Raw genomic sequence first — 18,522 nt, forward strand, 5'->3', positions numbered from 1 at the left:
GGGACCAGGGGTTGGGGGCGTTGGCATAGTACTATATTAATTTCTGGTACTGAAAAGCCTTCTTTACTTATATCCGTAACAGAGCCCCAAAATTGCACAGGAACTTGGTCTTGGCCTTCCTGAGCTTGCTTCTCCTTTCCCGGAGAAACTGAATTTACACAGTCCTGGGGCATGAGGAGAGGGAGCAACCTGTGCCAGGTTGCCTGGGATTCTCCTGGTGTTAGCACTGGGAACCCCTCAATCCTGGGCCTGCTGGCACAGTTGGTCACCTTAGAAAAGAGAGCCTAGCCAGGAAGGGCCTCTGATTTCTTTGAGGCCACAGGGAACTGAGGATTCATGGATGGGCCCCTGAAGCTTCTGGTCTGACCCTGCTGTGTAAACTTATAGTCTTGGTGTTCACTGTGGCTCCGGGGTAGACAGCAAAAAAGATGGGGTTCCTGCCCTCAGGAGCTCACAGACCAACACAGGACACTGAGCTGGAAGTTGTATAACCCCTACAGTCAGAGGAGGGGGTGAGAGTTGAAGAGGTGAGAGGTCACTGCAAGGATGAGGCACTTGGATCCTGGCAGAACAATGCAGGAAAGGCTTCCAGGAGAGGGGAGGGGTTCGGGGGGTTGGGAGGTAAGTCTCTGAAGATGGGTAAGACTTGGCTTCTGCTCCAGTGCAGCCTTGCCCACGGGAGCTCTTAGCTACCTTTTCTTCCCTTCCAGGTGAGCCTGGTGGATAAAGACCTCCTGAAATTTACGAAGCTGGAAGAGTTGATCCTGAGTGCTAATCGAATCAAGGAGATCGACGCCGTCAATCTGCCCCCCACTCTCAAGGTAAAGGAGCCCAGGGCCCTGCCCGGCCCTGCCCGGCCCTGCCCCATGCACAGAAGCTTTGGCCATTGCGGCTATGTCCTAAGAGCCAGCGCCAGGCTTTTAAGACATAGACCAGATTCCTCAAAAAGTAGAGTTTCCATATGACCCAGCAATTCCATTCTTAGGTATGTGCCCAGATGGATTGAAGGCAGGGACTCAAACAGATTCTTGGATGCCATGTGCATAGCAGCGTTATTCACAATAGCCAAAAGGTGGAGACAACCCAAGTGTCTATCAGTAGATGAATGGACAAATAAGATAAACATGTCTGTCCATACAGTGGAATATTATTTAGTCAAAGAAGGAATGACCCATGCTCCAACATGGATGAACCTTGAAAACATTATGCTGAAAGAAAGAGGCCAGACACAAAAGGCCACATACTAGACGGTTCCGCTTACATGAAATATCTAGAAGAGGCAAGTGCACAGAGATTGAAAATAGATTAGAGGTTATGACGTGCATGGGGCGGGCAATGGGGAGTTATTGCTTAACAGGCACAGAGTTTCTGTTTGGGTGATGAAAAGTTTTGGAGATAGCTAATGATGATGACTGTCCGACAATGTGAAAGTACTTAATGCCCCTGAATTGTATGCTGAAAAGTGGTTAAAATGGCAAATCATGTTATGTATATTTTACCACAATAAAAAATTGTTTAAAAAAATGTAGGCCAGAGAGCCGGCCTAGTGGCATAGTGGTTAAGTTCGTGCACTCCACTTCAGGGCCCTGGGGTTCACAGGTTCAGATCCTGGACACGGACCTACATGCTGCTTATCAAGCTATGCTGTGGCAGCATCCCATATACAAAATAGAGGAAGGTTGGCCACGGATGTTAGCTCAGGGCCAATCTTTCTCACCAAAATGAATGAATGAATGAATGACTGTAGGCCAGGCTTTGTTATGAGTCTTCAGCTGAGCATGTCAAAATGGTCTCAATTTTAAATTAAATGTTGACATTAGTAGACTTAGTGGCAGAAGGGACTCAGAAATATGGCTCAATGCCATTCTCAAGAAAAAACCAGGCAGGGCCTTGGTGGAGAAAGGCGAGTGTTGGCTGTTATCTTTGAGTTTATTCCTATTCCTTCCGGTGTCCCTTTGGCTTTCCCAGAGATGCATTGCCAGGGGTTGACAAGTTGCCAAGATGTTATTTGTGTCCCCTCCCACCCTCTCCAACATCACCTCCCATTCCAAACTTTAAAGTTTCCTCCACAAAAGGAAAAGAAACTTTCCAACACCTGCCGCAGGCATACTTTCTTCCCGGATGTTTGAAAGGGAGTCCAGTTGGACGCAGGGAGGCGTGGCATGAGTGAGTCATAACTTCTCCCCTCGGTGTCCCAGGTGGAAGGAAGGCTGGGGACTCAGTGGGACTGGCCTCACAGGCCCTGTCTCTCTGCTCTGTCGCAGGTGTTGGAGCTCTACGGCAATGAGGTCACCAGCATGGAGTGTCTGTGTGCCCGCCCACCCCCGTGCCTCCAGCACTTGGGCTTAGGTCACAACAAACTTCTGGGCCCCTTGGAAAGTCTGTATGTCACCGCGGATCACTGGTAACTCAAGAGCCCCAAATGGAAAGAGAGAGGAAGCATTAAGCCTTAGATCTGGGTGATTCTACCCTGGCGGCTTGACGATCCCAACTTTGCTCTTTGCTATAAGAACTCCTGGTTGGCGGCCAACTCCAGACCTAGGATTTATTTCTCTGACCCAATAAAAAATCCCACTGAAGCCCAGCAGCGGGTACCAAGAGGTAGTGGGAGTGAGTGAGACCTTTGGCTTTGATGCCGTGCTTTAGCGTGGGGACTTGGGCACTGGTGACGTTTAGGCTGGATCATTCTTCGCTGTGGGGCTGTCTTCTGCACCATAGGCTGTTGAGCAGCATCCCTGGCCTCCACCCACAGATGCCAGGAGCACCCACCCACACCGATTCTCGCAACCAAAATGTTTCCAGACAGTGCCAAATGTCCACTAGGGGGCGACACTGCCCCGAAGTGGGCACCGCTGCCCTGCGTGCGGACAGCTCTGGGTGGGATCTGGATGTCCCACTGGGATTGAAAGGTCAGTGTGCATTTGAGGTTGTGCAGGATAGTCACCTCCCAGTTATCGATGTTTGACTTTGTCTCCTTGGTGGGTGAGCAGTGGGAAGCTGAACACCCTGGATCTGAGAAGTAAGAGGGGATCAGACCCCCCTGTGAAAGGCCATTAGAGGAAGGGGGGCCAGGAAGGCTTGTCAGAGCATGCCGGAAGATTCCCAGGGTTTCAGCATCCTGGGTAGCACTTCCATGGGCTTAGGCTCGCTGTCGTTCCCTTCACAGCCCGGAAGGGGCAGAAGGCGAAGGTCAATGTCACTTCCCTGCTCTCCTGGGTAACCTAGGAATGCTCTCCTGGGTGACCCGACCATGTACACTCTTGGAAGGTTCCTCTCTCTGACCGTAATTTCCTCCTCCTTCCTCCTGCTCTTGGCCAAGCTGCCTCTACAGTCTTGGCTGCATACGATTCGGGACCCCTTGTCCATAGACTGTAGCTGTCAGGGAACATAGCGCAGGAAGGAGATGACACTTTGGACTTCCTCTGACAGCTGGTTTCAGACTCGTGCTGTGGACTGAGTTACCAAGTGTTCTGATTTTTCATTTGGAAAACATGCTCACCATGAGGTAACCCGCTTAAAGCTCAGTGTGGATTTCGTGGAAACATATATGCGAAACCTCCATCTTTCACTGTTTTGAGATTAAAAAGAGGGTACACTTCTTGTGAATCAGTGTTGCTGGTGTTTCCCCCAGTTCTCTTGAAGAAGGCTGATTTGGGGTGACGTCTGCGTGCTGGTCCCCACAAAGCGGTCTTCCAGTGTATTTCCCGTTGACTATGTGGCCAACACCACGGGCAGGACGGGCCAGGAGGGAGGGGAGGGAGATGCAGTGAGGTACCTGAGTTCCGTCCGCGGGGCCCGTTGGCTGTGGTTGTGGAAGGTTGTGCTGAGGGGGCGCCCCCTTGTGTTTTTGTGCCTCTGTCCTCAGAGCTGGAATCAGTTTGCTTTCTAGTCTGTGCAGGAAAGCCGCCCAGCTCTCGTCCTGGCCTTCTTCACTGGGCTGAGCTGGCGGGCGCCTCCTTTGTCCTCAGGGGCATCATCTTCTTCACCTGAGGGCCCCAAGAAGTGAACCAGATAGCTTCCTGTGGTCATGCACGTGCCCGGCCTTGGAAAGTGTCCCCCGGCCTCTAGACCCCTCAAGAGCCTCCAGACCCTCTTTCAGGGTCCCCGTATCTACCCAGCTCTCCGTCCTCACCCACTGCGCCTGCCTGCTGTGGCTTCCCTCTGTCTTCCTTGCCAGCCTGTCAGTCTTTGTTGAGAACCTTCTAGATGTACAACACCCTGTCAGGCTCTCCAGGAGAGACCAAGATGTTTAACTAAAAAGAGAAGATCCCTATAAATAGAAGTCAGGTGGTGGCAGGATGTGACGGGGCTGTCTGCACCACGGGGAGGGTGGCAGTGTCGCGGAGAGGGGACAGTAGAACCAGGAGGTCCTTCCCAAAAGGGGGTCGACTTGGGTCAAGGGCAGCACAAGGCATGTGATTCAAGGATGGGCAGTCTCCCCTCCCGCTCTTAGTATCAAGCCTTCCGTCTGTCCTGGACACGGGGTGCTGGGGGATGCTGGGTGGGACAGGCCAGGCAGCAAGACCACAGATCCCTGTCACCAGCCCTTTGCTCACCTGGCCTCTTGACTCCTGAACAGTCCTGCTCACCTTCTAGGCCCACCCTTGTCTCTCTGGACCTGGGCTTCAACAACCTGACGGACCTGCAGAGCCTGATCGCCAGCCTCAGCACGCTCCAGCACCTGCGGCTGCTGGTGCTTCAGGGGAACCCGCTGGCCCTGGTGCCCTACTACAGAGGCTTCACCATCGACAGCCTGTCCCGGCTCTGCGTGCTGGATGACATCACCGTGTCTCCCAATGAGAAGCACCTGTTCCGGGACCTCGGCCACAGTGGGGGTGAGGGTGCTGATGTGCACGGCGGAGAGGAGCCGGCATCTGACATCCTACTGGGGGCGTGTGCCCATCTGTCCCCACAACTCCCCTAGTCAAGTGTAGCTCACCTCCTTGGTCAGAGCGCTCTCCCAGATTTTGATCCCTGTGGTTGAGATTTGGGGACAGGAGTGGTAGGGAGGTTGGGACCACTGTGGTCCCTTCCCTTCTGAGGCAAATGGGAAACATTCGTTACATCAGTTTCTTCACTTCCATGGTGGCCTGAGATCACCCCCTTGTGGCCCACGCCACAAGCTGCAGGAGAGCCTTCTCAAGGTCAGGGTGACAAAATGCATAACATAGCTACACCAGCTTAGTGCCAGACACCTGCTCAGGTAACATGTATTCTTGATCTGTACCCGTCCTGCAAAGCAGCTACTGTCATTCCCATTATACAGAGCAAGAAACAGGCTTAAGAGGGGTGTCTTACCGAAAGGAGACTTACTAAGTCACTGTTGGAACGTAGAACAAATTTGCAAGTCTGCAAACTCTGAGGCTCAGCCCTGCATGGATGCGGGGAGCTAGGCTCGTCCCGCCCTCTCGTGCTGTTTGTCTTGCAGCTTCCGTCTCGGTGGCTCCCCTCACTCCTGCTCGTTCCCCCTGCAGATCTCCTGCCACGCGAGGCACAGTTTGTGGTGACTATTGGAAATGTCAGAGGGGTCCCCGACACCTCTGTCCTAGATCCAGAACCAGGGCCCCAAGGCCCTTTTATCACTTACAGCTATTATGTGACCTACGATTTTGTGGAAGATGAAGAAGACGAAGGAAAAAAATATGGTGGCGTGCTGGCTGAGGTGTGTGCCTTTCCTGAGAATATGGGGGTCTCTACTTGGGGGTCCATGGGATCTCCTGTGCAGGCAGAACAGCTTCTTGGGGGCCAGGAAATCCCTTAATATGGGTCTTTCTGATTCATACCTGTTCCGAGCAGGGAACTGGCTTCCGCTCAGCCCCTTGCTGCAGCTGGAGTAATTCTCATCCGTGCTCACCCCTTCTGTCCGCCTTGAAATAGGAGCCTAACAAGCGAGCAGCCCAGAATTTCACGTCTAGGCTGATGCTCCCAGCCCCATTCTCCAGCTCCCCTGCAGCTCCCTTCTCCTTCCCATCGAAGTGAAACCCGAGGATGTCATCTGACCAGGAGAAATGTGGGCATCTCTTATTTCATGCGGAAGTTGTTATTTTTGCTGTTTTTACTCTAACATAGATCACTCAAGAAACAAGACTGGCATTTTTTTTAAACTTCCTGCAGCCTAACTTCATGTGTTTGCTCATTTTCCAATTCATCCAGACACTGATACCTGTGCACACACGTTCACATTGCGTCAGAGGAGAAGTCTGAAGAGAGCAGCCCTGGACGGGTTTCTCTGTCTTCTCTGGCAGATTGTCAGTCCCTCTCTCATCATGGAGCAGTTAGGCGAGGAGTTTCCTGAAGAGGTCATCGGAGAGGCTGAAGGCTCTCTAGAGTCTGGGCTGACTACCCAGACCCAGTCGGGAGAGCTGGAGGAGGAGTCCCTCGTCTCGGGCGGGTCGGCGCCCTTGCCCAGGTTGACAGACTCCGCAGAAGAGTTGGCCAAGTTGCGGCCGCTTACAGATCCCCGGCTCTGCCCATCCCCAGGGTAAGGATGGAGACCTGGCTGGGAGCGGTGCCCGGGGTCACCGGGGTCACAGCGAGCTCAGACCTGCCTGCCTCCTCCCAGGAGCCCACTCTGAACAACTATGGCCACGCTCTCTCGGTAGAGGGACCCTCCAGGCCATTAGCCCGGTGGGTGCGTTTGGGTTGAGTGTTCCACTTCTTTCCTAGACTCCTCACCTTCCACTCAAAGGGCAGCTCCACCTCCTTTCCCTGAAAGGCCAAGGTTTTCTGAATGATCGCATTTCTTTGTCCACAGAGAGATAAGAAATGGACAGCCTTTTCATTTCAGCCCTTAAGATTGAAACCCTTTTCGGTTTAATCTTTTAATTCATCTAGAACTTATTCTGACATCTAACGTGTGGTATGGGTCTTCAGCCCTGAGCCCTGGGTTCTTGCTTGTCTTAATAAGTCCAATCTAGTCCATCCCACGGGCTTCATATGTATCACACATTTTCTCTTATTTTATAAAGAATCTTTTTTGAAGTTGAAGAATTTTATAGGAACTTAGAGTCAGTTCTCAATGAGTATTGGTTTGGGTTTATTTATTTATTTTTTGCAAAATTCCCGCTTTCAGCTTTTGTTGTTACGTGACTCTTTTGGTGTCCAGAGTACAGAAAACAAAACGTGTGACTGAGATCCAGTTCACTGAGCTTTCGTCTCACTCGGACTCTGCTGCTGACGCCCTCAAGGAATCTGGGAAACTAGCTTCTCTTAAAAAAGAATTATTTAATAAAAATTATTTAAAACCTCAACTGAAAGTAAACAGTACAGGCTTGTTGGGAATCTGGGCGAGCTAAAATTGCCCACACGCAGTGCCACCGTTCCCACTGGTGACAGAACAGAGGGAACAGCTGTCCTTGCTGCTGGAGAGAAGGCAGTGATGGAACCAGCCAATTCTGTGCCAGGGGGCTGGGTTAATCTCAGCCGACGATGCTTTTGCTGTTGTTTTAATTTTTGGAAAGACTAACAAAAAAGTAAGAGCCACAAATAATTCTACCACTTTAAAAATTACGTAAATTAGAAAAAAAATTTCCTCCCCTCATCTGTCTAACTCATCCCAGAGTATTAATTACTTTATTTGTTTATTTTTTTAAGATTGGCACCTGAGCTAACATCTGTTGCCAATTTTTTTTCTTCTTCTCCCCAAAGCCCCCCAGTACCTAGTTGTATATTCTAGTTGTGGGTCCTTCTGGTTGTGCTATGTGGGACGCCACCTCAGCACGGCCTGATGAGCGGCGCCATGTCTGCCACCAGGATCCGAACCAGCGAAACCCTGGGCCGCTGCCGCGGAGCGTGCAAGCTCAGCCACTTAGCGGTGGGGCCAGCCCTAATTCACTTTTTTACTACTACTTTGCTGAAGTTTTAAAAACTTTTGATTTGTGTTTGGTTGGTTTCCATCGCTGTTCAGTACACAGTCGTGCCCCAGGGGGAAGGCTCCAGCTGGCAGTTGTGGTTTTGCTTTCTCCTCTGTGCCCATATCCCTCCCGCCTTCTGGCCCCGCCCTCCTGATGGTGCTGGGCCCTCAGGGTCACGCTGTGCACGTGTGTGAACGTCTTCTCAAAGGGCCCTCACAGCTTGGTCCCTGGTCCCGGCCACAGCCCCCTAGGTAATGGCACAATGTCTTCATGTCCCCTCCCCAAGGACGGTTCTCTTCAGCACAGTCCGCAAGCCCTGGGCAGAGGTCATCCCCTGTAACTATGAGATGCAGCACACCCTCAAGGACCTGGTGCCACTCAAGGCCTTCCTGCTGGCCGGAACCACGGTGACCGTCGTGGAGGAGAAGGTGAGCAGCTGGAATTCGCCGTGACACATTGCCCTCATTCTCCTCTGTGCTGGTTTTCTGTCAGGGCATCTATAGCCCCCCTCCCTTGTTGGCTGGTCTCAGTTCCTTTTCCAGAAAGATCCCAGCCAGCCCCAAGGGGCCCTCTGTTCACTCAAGGCCGCTTGCTGTCCCCTAGGTTCTCTCCTGGCCTGCGGGGCTGCCTCTTGTCGACGCTTCCTTGTCTGCCAGGAAAGGAAAAGGGGAGAAGAACAAGAAAGACAAGAAGGGAACAGATTTGAATGGGGGAAAAGAGGCGGCTAAGGTACCAGCCAGCGGCCGCCGGGTGCTACCTTGGGACAGTGGCAACGGACCCTCTCGCCACGGTCCCTGCCCGGCCCTGTCCACCTTCCTGGCCTCTCCCCACAGGACCAGAAGGGATCCAAGAAGAAGAAAGAGCTTCCTAAGGACCTCCAGCAGGACCAGCCCATCCTGCGCGTGCTGGGCAGCGGCGCAGTGGTCCTGGAGCCGCTGCTCGTCGGGGAGCCGCTTGTGTCCACCGTGTGCAACTTTGGGGTGATCCGCACCTTGGAATCTGACAGGCTGACGTTTCTCAGGGTACAGTAGGGCCCCTGCCATACCCCTCCCCACGGAACCGGTGCTGAGTGAGGAAGGGCCATGAGGCCAAGTGGTGGGAAGGAGGGGGAGACGGGCTGGGGGAGGAGGGGCTCGGAGCCCCCCAGACCCGCTCCAGAAGCCCCAGCAACCGCAGGGCCCCAGTGCACAGGAAGGCCAGGGAGAAGGAGGGCCTCTCCTTGGGTCACGCAGCCAGGCTGCCAGGCTCCCAGCTCTGCGGGTTCCTGGCACGCTGAGCAGCCTTCTCAGGTGCGAGGAGCCAGGCAGGTGGGCGGGTCAGGCCAGCTCCTCCCTAGGAGACCCCGCCCTGCCTTCCTGGACCAGGAGAGGCCCTGGCGGGGGCAGGAGCCACCCCCAGATGGCACTGGAATCTGCATCCCCCCTTTCCCAGCATCCCCCAACTCCAGTGAGCATCTCTTTTTGTGCTTCTTTCTCTCAGGACTCAAAGAAACCTAAGAAAGCTAAAAAAGGTGAGAGCCAATGACAGTAAGTGAGCGGGGAGTGTTTAATGAGGACCTGCCTTGGTCTGTTTGGGCTGCTATGACAGAGTACCGCAGGCCAGGCGCCTTATAAACAACAGATGTTTATTTCTCAACGTTCTAGAGACTGGGAAGTCCAAGACCAAGCCAGGAGCGTCAGGTAAGGGTCCTGTTCCTGGTTCATAGCCGGCACCTTCTCGCTGTGTCCTCATGTGACGGAAGGGGTGAGGGATCTCTTTGGACCCTCTTTTATAGGGGCACTAATCCCATTTATGAGGGTTGCGCCCTCATGACTTAATCACCTCCCAAAGACCCCATCTCCTAATACCATCACCTTTGGGGGTTAGGATTTCCACATATGAATTTTAGGGGGACACACATTCAGACCATAGCAGGACCTGCTGAGGGATCAGCCTGATTTCAGACCAAAGGAATGGATGGTTGAAGAATCGTATCTTCTGGTCAGTGGGAAGGCCATGCCCACCCAAAGGACACACTCTGTGTCTTTGCAGCCCTGAGACAAGAGCGGCCTGCTGCAGGTTACACTATGGGCAAGAAAGCATTCCGGGGTAGGAGCCAGGTTGAGGTGGAAAAGGGGGGTCAGAAGTGGGACTGGCCCAGGGTCTTTGGGGCTCAGAGGTTGCTTGGTTCCTGCGTCAGGTCATTAGCCCCAATTTGCTGTCTAAGGAGCCTGAATTTGTTCTATGTTTGATGGGCAGCCACTGAAGTGTCTGAAATAGATAAGATTTAGGTCTGAGGTTTAGAAAGAACTGTCTGGCTTGGAGGGAGAGATAGGAGACAGGGAGACCAGCTGGGAGGCTGCTGCAGAAGAATAAGGCCGGTCATAGCAGCATCACTCACAATAGCCGGAAAGTGGAGACAGCCCAAAAGGCCATCAACAGATGAATGTGGTCCATCCATATAATGGGATATTATTTGGCCACAAAAAGGAATGAAGGACTGATACCTGCTACACCATGAATGAGTCTTGAAAACATGATGCTAAGGTGAAGAAGCCAGACACAAAAGACCACATATTGTTGATTCCATATGCACGAAATGTCCAGAACAGGCAAATCCATAGAGACTGAAAGCGGATTAGTGATTGTCAGGGGCTGGAGGCGGGGGGATTGGGGAGTGACTGCTTAGTGGGTCTGGGGTTTCCATTTAGGATGATAAAAATGTTCTGGAATTAGATAGCAGCGATGATTGTACAACATTGTGAATACGCTAGAAACCACTGAACTGTAGTTTTGGGGGTTTTTTGGTGAGGAAGATTGGCCCTGAGCTAACATGTTTGCCAGTCTTCCTCTACTTTGTATGTGGGATGCTGCCACAGCACAGCTTAATGAACAGTGTATAGGTCTGCGCCTGGGATCCGAACCCACGAACCCCCGTCCACTGAAGCGGAGTGTGTGAACTTAACCACTACACCACTGGGCCGGCCCCTGCACTGTAGATTTTAAAATGGTTAAAATGTTGAATTTTATCTCAATGAAAAAATATTCACCTAACAAAAGGTATAAGGCAAGAAATGATAAGGGCCAGGATTTAGGTGTTGGTGGCAGAGATGGTGTGAACACTTTCCCAGATTTTTTCTTGTAGTTGATTTCTAGTTTCATAGCATTATGGTCAGAAAAGATGCTGGTATGATTTCAGTCTTCTTCAATTTATTGAGGCTTGCCTTGTTTCCCAACATATGGTCTATCTTTGAGAGTGTTCCTTGTGCACTTGAGAAGAATGTGCGTTCTGCCGATATTGGATGGAGTGTTCTATACATTTCTGTTAAGTCCATCTGGTCTAGTGTTTCATTTAGTTCCATTATTTTCTTATTGATTTTCTGTCTGGTTGATCATCCATTGATGAAAGTGGGGTGTTCAGGTCCCCTACTGTTATTGTGTTGCTGGTAATCTCTCCTTTTAGGTCAATTAATAGTTGCTTTATGTACTGGGGGCTCCTGTGTTAGGTGCATACATATTTATAAGTGTTATGTCCTCTTGGTGGAGTGTCCCTTTTATCATTATATACTGCTTCTCTTTGTCTCTCATTGCCTTTTTTATCTTGAACTCTGCTTTGTCTGATATAAGTATGGCAACACCTGCTTTCTTTTGTTTGCCGTTAGCTTGGAGTATCGTCTTCTATCCCTTCGTTCCAAGCTTGTGTTTGTCTTTAGAGCTGAGATGTGTTTCCTGGAGGCAGCATATTATTGGGTCTTGTTTTTCAATCCATCCAGCCACTCTGTGTCTTTTGATTGGGGAATTCAATCATTTACATTTAGAGTGATTATTGACATATGAGGGCTTAATGCTGCCATTTTACCACTGATTTTCTGGTTGTTCTGTATTTCCCTTGTTTCTCATGCCGTGTATTTCAGAGTGCCAATTCAGTTTGGTGGCTCTATGATGGTTTTCTCAGTTTTATCTTTATTTGTCACTTGTGTCTCTCTTCTGACTTTTTGTTTAGTGGTTTGTGAGGTTTGTATAAAAGATCTCATAGATGAGCTAGTCCATTTTCTGATAGCCTCTTATTCCCTTAGTCTAAGCAAGTTCCATTCCCTTCCTCTTCCCATTCTAACTTGCTGTCACAATTTATTCTGTTTTTTTTGTTGTTGTTGTAAGTTTGTGGTTAAAATGAAGTGATTATATTTATTTTTGATGTTTTCCTTCCCTTTATCTTTAGAGTTATAATGAAGTATTTGTTAATCCGTTCTGATAGAAAGTTGCAATTTTCTGATTTTGCCTGCCTATTTATCTCCTTGCCCAAGGCTTTGTAAGCCCTTTCTTCGTCTTTTTTTTCAGGTATGAGGGCCTTCTTGATCATATCTTGTAGGTGGGGTCTTGTGGCGATGAACTCCCTCAGTTTTCGTTTATCTGGGAAAGTTTTTATTTCTCCATCATATCTGAAGGATATTTTCACTGGATAGAGTATTCTTGGCTGAAAGTTTTTGTCTTTCAGAATTTTGGATATATCATTCCATTCTCTCCTAGCCTGTAAGGTTTCTGCTGAGAAATCCACTGAAAGCCTGATAGGGGTTCCTTTGTAGGTTATTTCCTTCTGCCTTGTTGCCCTTAATATTTTTTCTTTGTCATTGACTTTTGCCAGTTTTACTAAAAATGTCTTGGAGATGGTCTTTATACATTGATGTAGTCTGCTTCTATTGGCTTCATTTACACATAATTCCAGCTTCTCCTCCAGGTTTGGGAAGTTCTCAGCTATTAGTTCTTTGAACAAGCTTTCTGCTCCTTTCTCCCTCTCTTCTACCTCTGGCATACCTATAATCTTTATGTTACATTTCCAAATTGAGTCAGATATTTCTTGGAAAATTTCTTCATTTCTTCTTAGCCTTAGTTCCCTCTCCTCCTTCATCTGAAGCATCTCTATATTCCTGTCCTCTCTATTGCTAATTCTGTCCTTCATAATATCAGGTCTGTTTTTTTTACAGTCCTTAAAAATGAAATGGATGAAAAAATTATTTCATCCATTGTGTTTTTCATCTCCAACATTTCTGATTGGTTTCCTTTATAGTTTCAGTCTCTTCTGTGAAGAATTCCCTCTGTTAATTAACTTTGCTCCTGATTTCTTGGACTGTCTTTCTGAGTTTTCTTGTAACTCCCTGAGTTTTTTTTATGATGGCTATTTTGAATTCTCTGTCATTTAGATTATGGATTTCTGTGCCTTCAGGTTTGATTTCTGGGTGTTTATCTTTTTCCTTCTGGTCTGGACTAATAATATATTTCTTCATACTACTTGATGGAGTGGATTTGTGCTGTCATGTGGTGATAGTATTTGGTCACAGGTTCCAACTGCTGCTGCTGGGTTGGGGGCAGGAGCTGTGTATTCTGAGCCCACTGCGATCCCTGTCAGCTGTGCCTTTCCAAGCCTGGGCCACTCCTTGGGACCACAGCAGCCCTGTGGGCTCTCCCATCAAATGGGAAAACAATCATGTGGAGGCTAAGGGCTGCCGCTGCCTGCTCCCACAGTCCCGCCATGATGTGCTCCCTGCTTCAGGGCTGCAGTGGTACTATGGGTGTTTGCAGCAGCTGGGAGCTCGTTTGCCCAGGTGCGCAGATCCGCCACCATCTGCTTCTAGGTTGGACCAGCCTCTGTGCTTGGTGGGCGGGGCCTCTCCACTGGGTCCGAGCCTGAGCCACTCCCTATGGAATGTGTAGCACTGTGCGCTCTCCCACTGGACAGGGAAGCTATCACTTGGGGGCTCAGGGCTGCCATCACCTGTTCCTGCAGTCGCGCCAAGGCTCACTCCCACCCTCAGGGCTGCAGCAGTGATATGAGCACTCCAGCTGGGCGAGCAGTCACATGCATGTACTGGGCTGCCGGGGGGCCAGAGAGTGCTCATCTGTCTCCGCCACCTCCCCAGGGCGTAGTCCATCCACTTTCGGATGTGTAGCTGCACGGGTCTCTCAGGCGTCCTGATGTGTTGTGTGGGTATCCTCTAATGATCAGTGAATGTCCACTTAGTTCTAGTTCGAAGAGGGAGAGACAAAGGGAACAGCTGACTCTGCCATGTTGCTGCCGTCACCCCCGTTGAGCTCAGTTTTGCATATATGAAGTTGAAACGTGTGGAGCATGCAAGAAGCCTTTCCCTCACCTGCCCATTGTCATCTAGGGCCATAGAGCTTATTCCGCTTCTCTGTCTCCATCTCCTTTGCCGCCACCCCTCCAGAACACCAAGTTCTTCACCCAGACCACTGCAATTGCCATCTTCCCGCACCTCCTCCCTCCCACCAGCCCCTCAGTCCCTCCTACAGCAGCCAGACCAATCTCGTTTGCAGATATGGCTGAGTGACTCCCCTGCTGAAAATTATTCCCTGACTTCCTGCTGGCCACATCACAAAATCAAAATTCCCGTGGCCCACAAGGCCCCGAGAGGTCTGCTGGGAATGTTTACTTCGCACTTGCCACCCTGCTTGCTCAGCTGCTTCTTCATCTGCCGGGTCTCAGCGTCGGTGGCCCTTCTTCAGGGAAGCTGGGCCTCTGGACTAGGGTAGGCCCCCTTGTTTTCTTCATAGGATCCTGTGTTTCCCTGTATAGTATTTATCACAATGATAACTGTGGAGATGTGAATCTGTGTAATGTTTAATTTTTATCTTGTCCACTGCACTGAAGCTAGAGGAGGGCAGGGGCTGTGCCTGGATTATTTAAAGTCACACAAGCCCCCAGCCCCCAGCCTAGTAGGCACATAGTAGGCCAGCAACAGACATTGATTAAAGGAATGAATCAGCTTATAGGTGGTGTTCAAAGCCATGAAAATACGTAAGCTTATGTTGACAGAGAAGAGGAAAGGATTGAGCACAGTTCCCTAGGGGAACACTACAGATTTTGAGCAGGAAGGGAAAGAAAGACCTGAAAGCTTCTAACTTAACTGTGTCCTAAAACCAAACTCAAGGATGTTGATAGAAATACAAAAATAGCCAGTGCCCAAGCTAAAATTCACAATGTCTGCCATCCAATTAAAAAATTACCAGGCATGCAAAAGAGTAAGAAAATTCAGCGTATAATGGGGAGAATTTACCAGTCATAATTGTCTCAGAAATAACATATATGATAGAATTAGTAGACAAGGACCTTAAAGCAGTTTTCATAATTGAATTCCATATATTCAAAAAGCTAGAGGGGGCCGGCCTGGTTGCACAGCGGTTAAGTTTGCATGTTCCGCTTCTCAGCGGCCCGAGTTTCGCCGGTTCGGATCCTGCGTACGGACATGGCACCACTTGGCAAAAGCCATTCTGTGGTAGGCGTCCCATGTATAAAAGTAGAGGAAGATGGGCACAGATGTTAGCTCAGGACCTGTATTCCTCAGCAAAAAGAGGGGTATTGGCAGGAGTTATCTCAGAGCTAATCTTCCTCAAAAAAACAAAAAAAGCTAGAGAAAAGACTGACCATGTTGTCTAGCAACATGGAAGATAAAAGAAGTCAAACTTTTAGAGACGAAAACTACAATGTCACATGGAAAATACACTCTATGGGATTAATGGCAGCTTTGAGAATGCAGAAGAAAAGATTAATAAACTTGAAGCAGTAGAAACTATCCAGAATTAAACTCAGAGAGAAAAATGGCTGGAAAAAAATAGAGTATCAATGAATTTTGAGACAAATTCAAAGGAGCTAATGTCCATGCAGTTGGAGTCCCCAAAGGAAAGGGGGGAGGGCAGAAAGAATGTCTGAAGAAATAATTGCTGAGACATTTCCAAATTAGATGGAACATATAAACACATAGATTCAAAAAGTTCAATGAACCCTAAACACAAGAAACGTGAAGAAAACTAAACCAAGCTAGATAATAAGAAAAATGCTTAAAATCAGTGACAAAGAGAAAACTTTTAAAGCAGGCAGAGAAAAAAAGACACATTACGTACAGACAAACTAAGATAAAGATGACAGGAGATTTACTATCAGAAAAAATGCAAACTAGAAGACAGTGGAAGAACATCTTAAACATCAGAGAAAAATACCTATCAACTTAAAATTCTTTCCCCAACAAAAATATCTTTCAAAAGCAAAGGTGAAATGAACAGTTTTCCAGACATACAAATGCTGAAAGAACCCATCACCAGCATGCCTGTACCACAAGAAATGTTTTAAAAAAGTCCTTTAAGCAGAAGAAAAATAATACCAGGTTGTGAAATCTGGATCTGTACAGAGACATCAAGAGCACTGGAAATGGTAACTGTGGGTAAATATACTCTTATTATTTAAAAACTTTAAATGATAGTTGATTGTTTAATGCAAAAAATAACTATATCATGGTGCTGATAACATATATAGAAATAAAATGTATGATAATAGCACAAAGGTGAGGGGTGGGGTAAGGAGAGAAATGGAAGTACATCATTGTAAGGTTCTTAAACTATCCGTGAAGTGGTGTAATGTCACTTGAAGCTAGACTGTGATAGGTTAAAGATATTTATTATAAATTCTAAAACAACCACTAAAATGGCATAACAAAGAGTTATAGCTAACAAGCCAACAAAAGAGAGAAAATAGAAATCATAAAAATATTCAGTTAATCTAAAAGAAAGTGGAAAAAAAAGAAAGAACACATGGGATAAATAGAAAACAAGGAACAAGATAGTAGCCTCAATCCCAATCATATCAATAATCACACTAAATGTTAATGGTATAAACAGCCAAATAAAAGGCAGAGAGGATCAGATTGCATAAAAATGTAAGACCCGAACTATATGCTAACCAGAAACCCATTTTAAATATAAAGATACAAAAATAATAAAAATGGAAAATAATAAAATAAATAATAACAAATTTAAAAAGGATGGAAAAAGATATTTATGCTAACACTAATCAAAAGAAAATGAGAGTGACTGTATTAGTATCAAAGTAGCTTTCAGGGGCCAGCCGGTGGCACAGCAGTTGAGTTCACATATTCCTCTTGGGCAGTCCCAGGATTTGCTGGTTCGGATCCCGGGTGTGGACCTATGCACTGCTTGGCAAGCCCTGCTGTGGCAGGCATCCCACATATAAAATAGAGGAAGATGGGCATGGATGTTAGCTCAGGGCCAGTCTTCCTCAGCAAAAAGAGGAGGATTGGCAGCAGATGTTAGCTCAGGACTAATCTTCCTCAAACAAACAAACAAACAAACAAACAAAACGTAGATTGCAGAGCAAAGACTATTATCAGGGATAAAAAGAGTCATTTCATAATAACACAGGAGTCGATTCATCAGGAGAATGTAACAATCCTAAGCATGTATGTATCTAACAATTGAGCTTCAAAATACGTGAAACAAAAACTGATAGAAGTACATGGAGAAACAGACAAATCCAAAATTCAAAGATTTCAACATACCTCCCTAAGTAATTGCTAGAACAAGTAGACAGACAATCAGTAAGGATGTAGAAGATTTGAACCACGCCGCCAATCAGCTTGAGCTAACAGACACATATAGGGTACTCCACCCAATAACATGGGAATACACAGTCTTTAAGTGCACGCGGAACCAAGTATTCCATAATCTGGGTCATAAAACAAGTCTCAGAAGTTTAAAAGAATTCAAGTCATACAAAATATCCTCTGTGACCATAGTGGTATTAAATTAGAAATCAGTAACAGAAAGATATGTGTAAAATCCCCAAATTTTTGGAAACTAAGTAACACACTTCTAAATAACCCATGGGTCAAAGAAGAAATAAAAAGGAAATGAAAAAAGTAGTTTGAACTGAATGAAAATGAAAATACAAAATACCAAAATGAGTAGGATATAACCAAAGTGGTATTTAGAGAGAAATTTATAACACTAAATGTCTATATTAGAAAAGCTCCTAAAACTAATAAGTGAGTTTAACAGGGTTGAAGGATACAGGGTCAGTATTCAAAAATTAATTGTTATTTCCATATCCTAGCAAAAAACAATCATATACTAAAATTTTAAAACAATACCATTTACAAGAGCATTGAAAAATATGAAATAGGGATAAATCTGGCAAAGTACACTGAAGACTACAAAACGTTCCTGGGAGAAATCAAAGAACTAAATAAGTGGAAATGGATACTATGTACATGAATCAGGAGGTTCCATATTGTTAAGACGTCCGTTTCCTTCAAATTGATCTATGGATTTAACATAATCTCTCTCCATCATAATCCTGGAGGGATTTTTTTTTTTTTTTTTAGAAATCAGCAAGCTGTTTTAAAGTTCATCTGGAAATTCAAAAGACCCAGAATAGTCAAAACAACTTTGAAAAAGCACGGAGGACTTCAAGACCCGTACAAATATGGGCATGTGATTTGTGATGCAGCTTCTGGGTTAAGACGATCTTAAATATTTTTTCATTACATTTTTGGAAATGTCTTTAGTGTCTGACTTGATTGAGGATAGCTGTATTTGCATCGCTGCTTCTGCAGTCAGTCTCTTGTGATGTGTGGCTGTGGTTGAAGTGGACGAAGAAAATCCAACCTCACATGGACGTGGAATTGGAGAAGAAGGGAGTATTTTAACAGGCCTTCAAATAACTGTGGATAGTCTTGGATATTACATCAAATTTGACAACTAGTTTTTTAAAAGGTGGTTACAATGTGAAAAATGAATCTATATGGATGAATTTTTTCATAATCAGTTGTGTTAAAATCCATCAGTCTCAGGGCCGGCCGGGTGGTGCAGCGGTTAAATGCACAGG

The 18,522-nt window shown here is 47.2% G+C and overlaps 1 protein-coding gene across 8 annotated transcripts in view; it reads left to right on the plus strand.

The window, feature by feature from the left end:
- The window catches only part of LRRC43 (leucine rich repeat containing 43), a 29,559-nt gene that overhangs the window by 9,963 nt on the left and 1,074 nt on the right, over positions 1–18,522 (plus strand). For 5 of the 8 annotated variants that reach the window (XM_070220327.1, XM_005612616.4, XM_070220329.1 and 2 more), the window contains 10 exons: positions 711–821; positions 2,265–2,404; positions 4,597–4,835; positions 5,475–5,662; positions 6,246–6,481; positions 8,140–8,281; positions 8,457–8,582; positions 8,687–8,875; positions 9,333–9,363; positions 9,497–9,532. In XM_070220327.1, the coding sequence (XP_070076428.1) occupies positions 711–821; positions 2,265–2,404; positions 4,597–4,835; positions 5,475–5,662; positions 6,246–6,481; positions 8,140–8,281; positions 8,457–8,582; positions 8,687–8,875; positions 9,333–9,363; positions 9,497–9,532 (1,438 nt within the window). Of the gene's footprint in view, positions 1–710; positions 822–2,264; positions 2,405–4,596; positions 4,836–5,474; positions 5,663–6,245; positions 6,482–8,139; positions 8,282–8,456; positions 8,583–8,686; positions 8,876–9,332; positions 9,364–9,473; positions 9,533–18,019; positions 18,411–18,522 lie in introns of all 8 variants that reach the window. The other 3 variants (XR_011420842.1, XM_070220328.1, XM_023647216.2) reach the window with 3 other exon arrangements.

This window comes from Equus caballus, chromosome 8 (genome assembly GCF_041296265.1).
Source record: "Equus caballus isolate H_3958 breed thoroughbred chromosome 8, TB-T2T, whole genome shotgun sequence".
NCBI classification, from domain to species: Eukaryota; Metazoa; Chordata; class Mammalia; order Perissodactyla; family Equidae; genus Equus; species Equus caballus.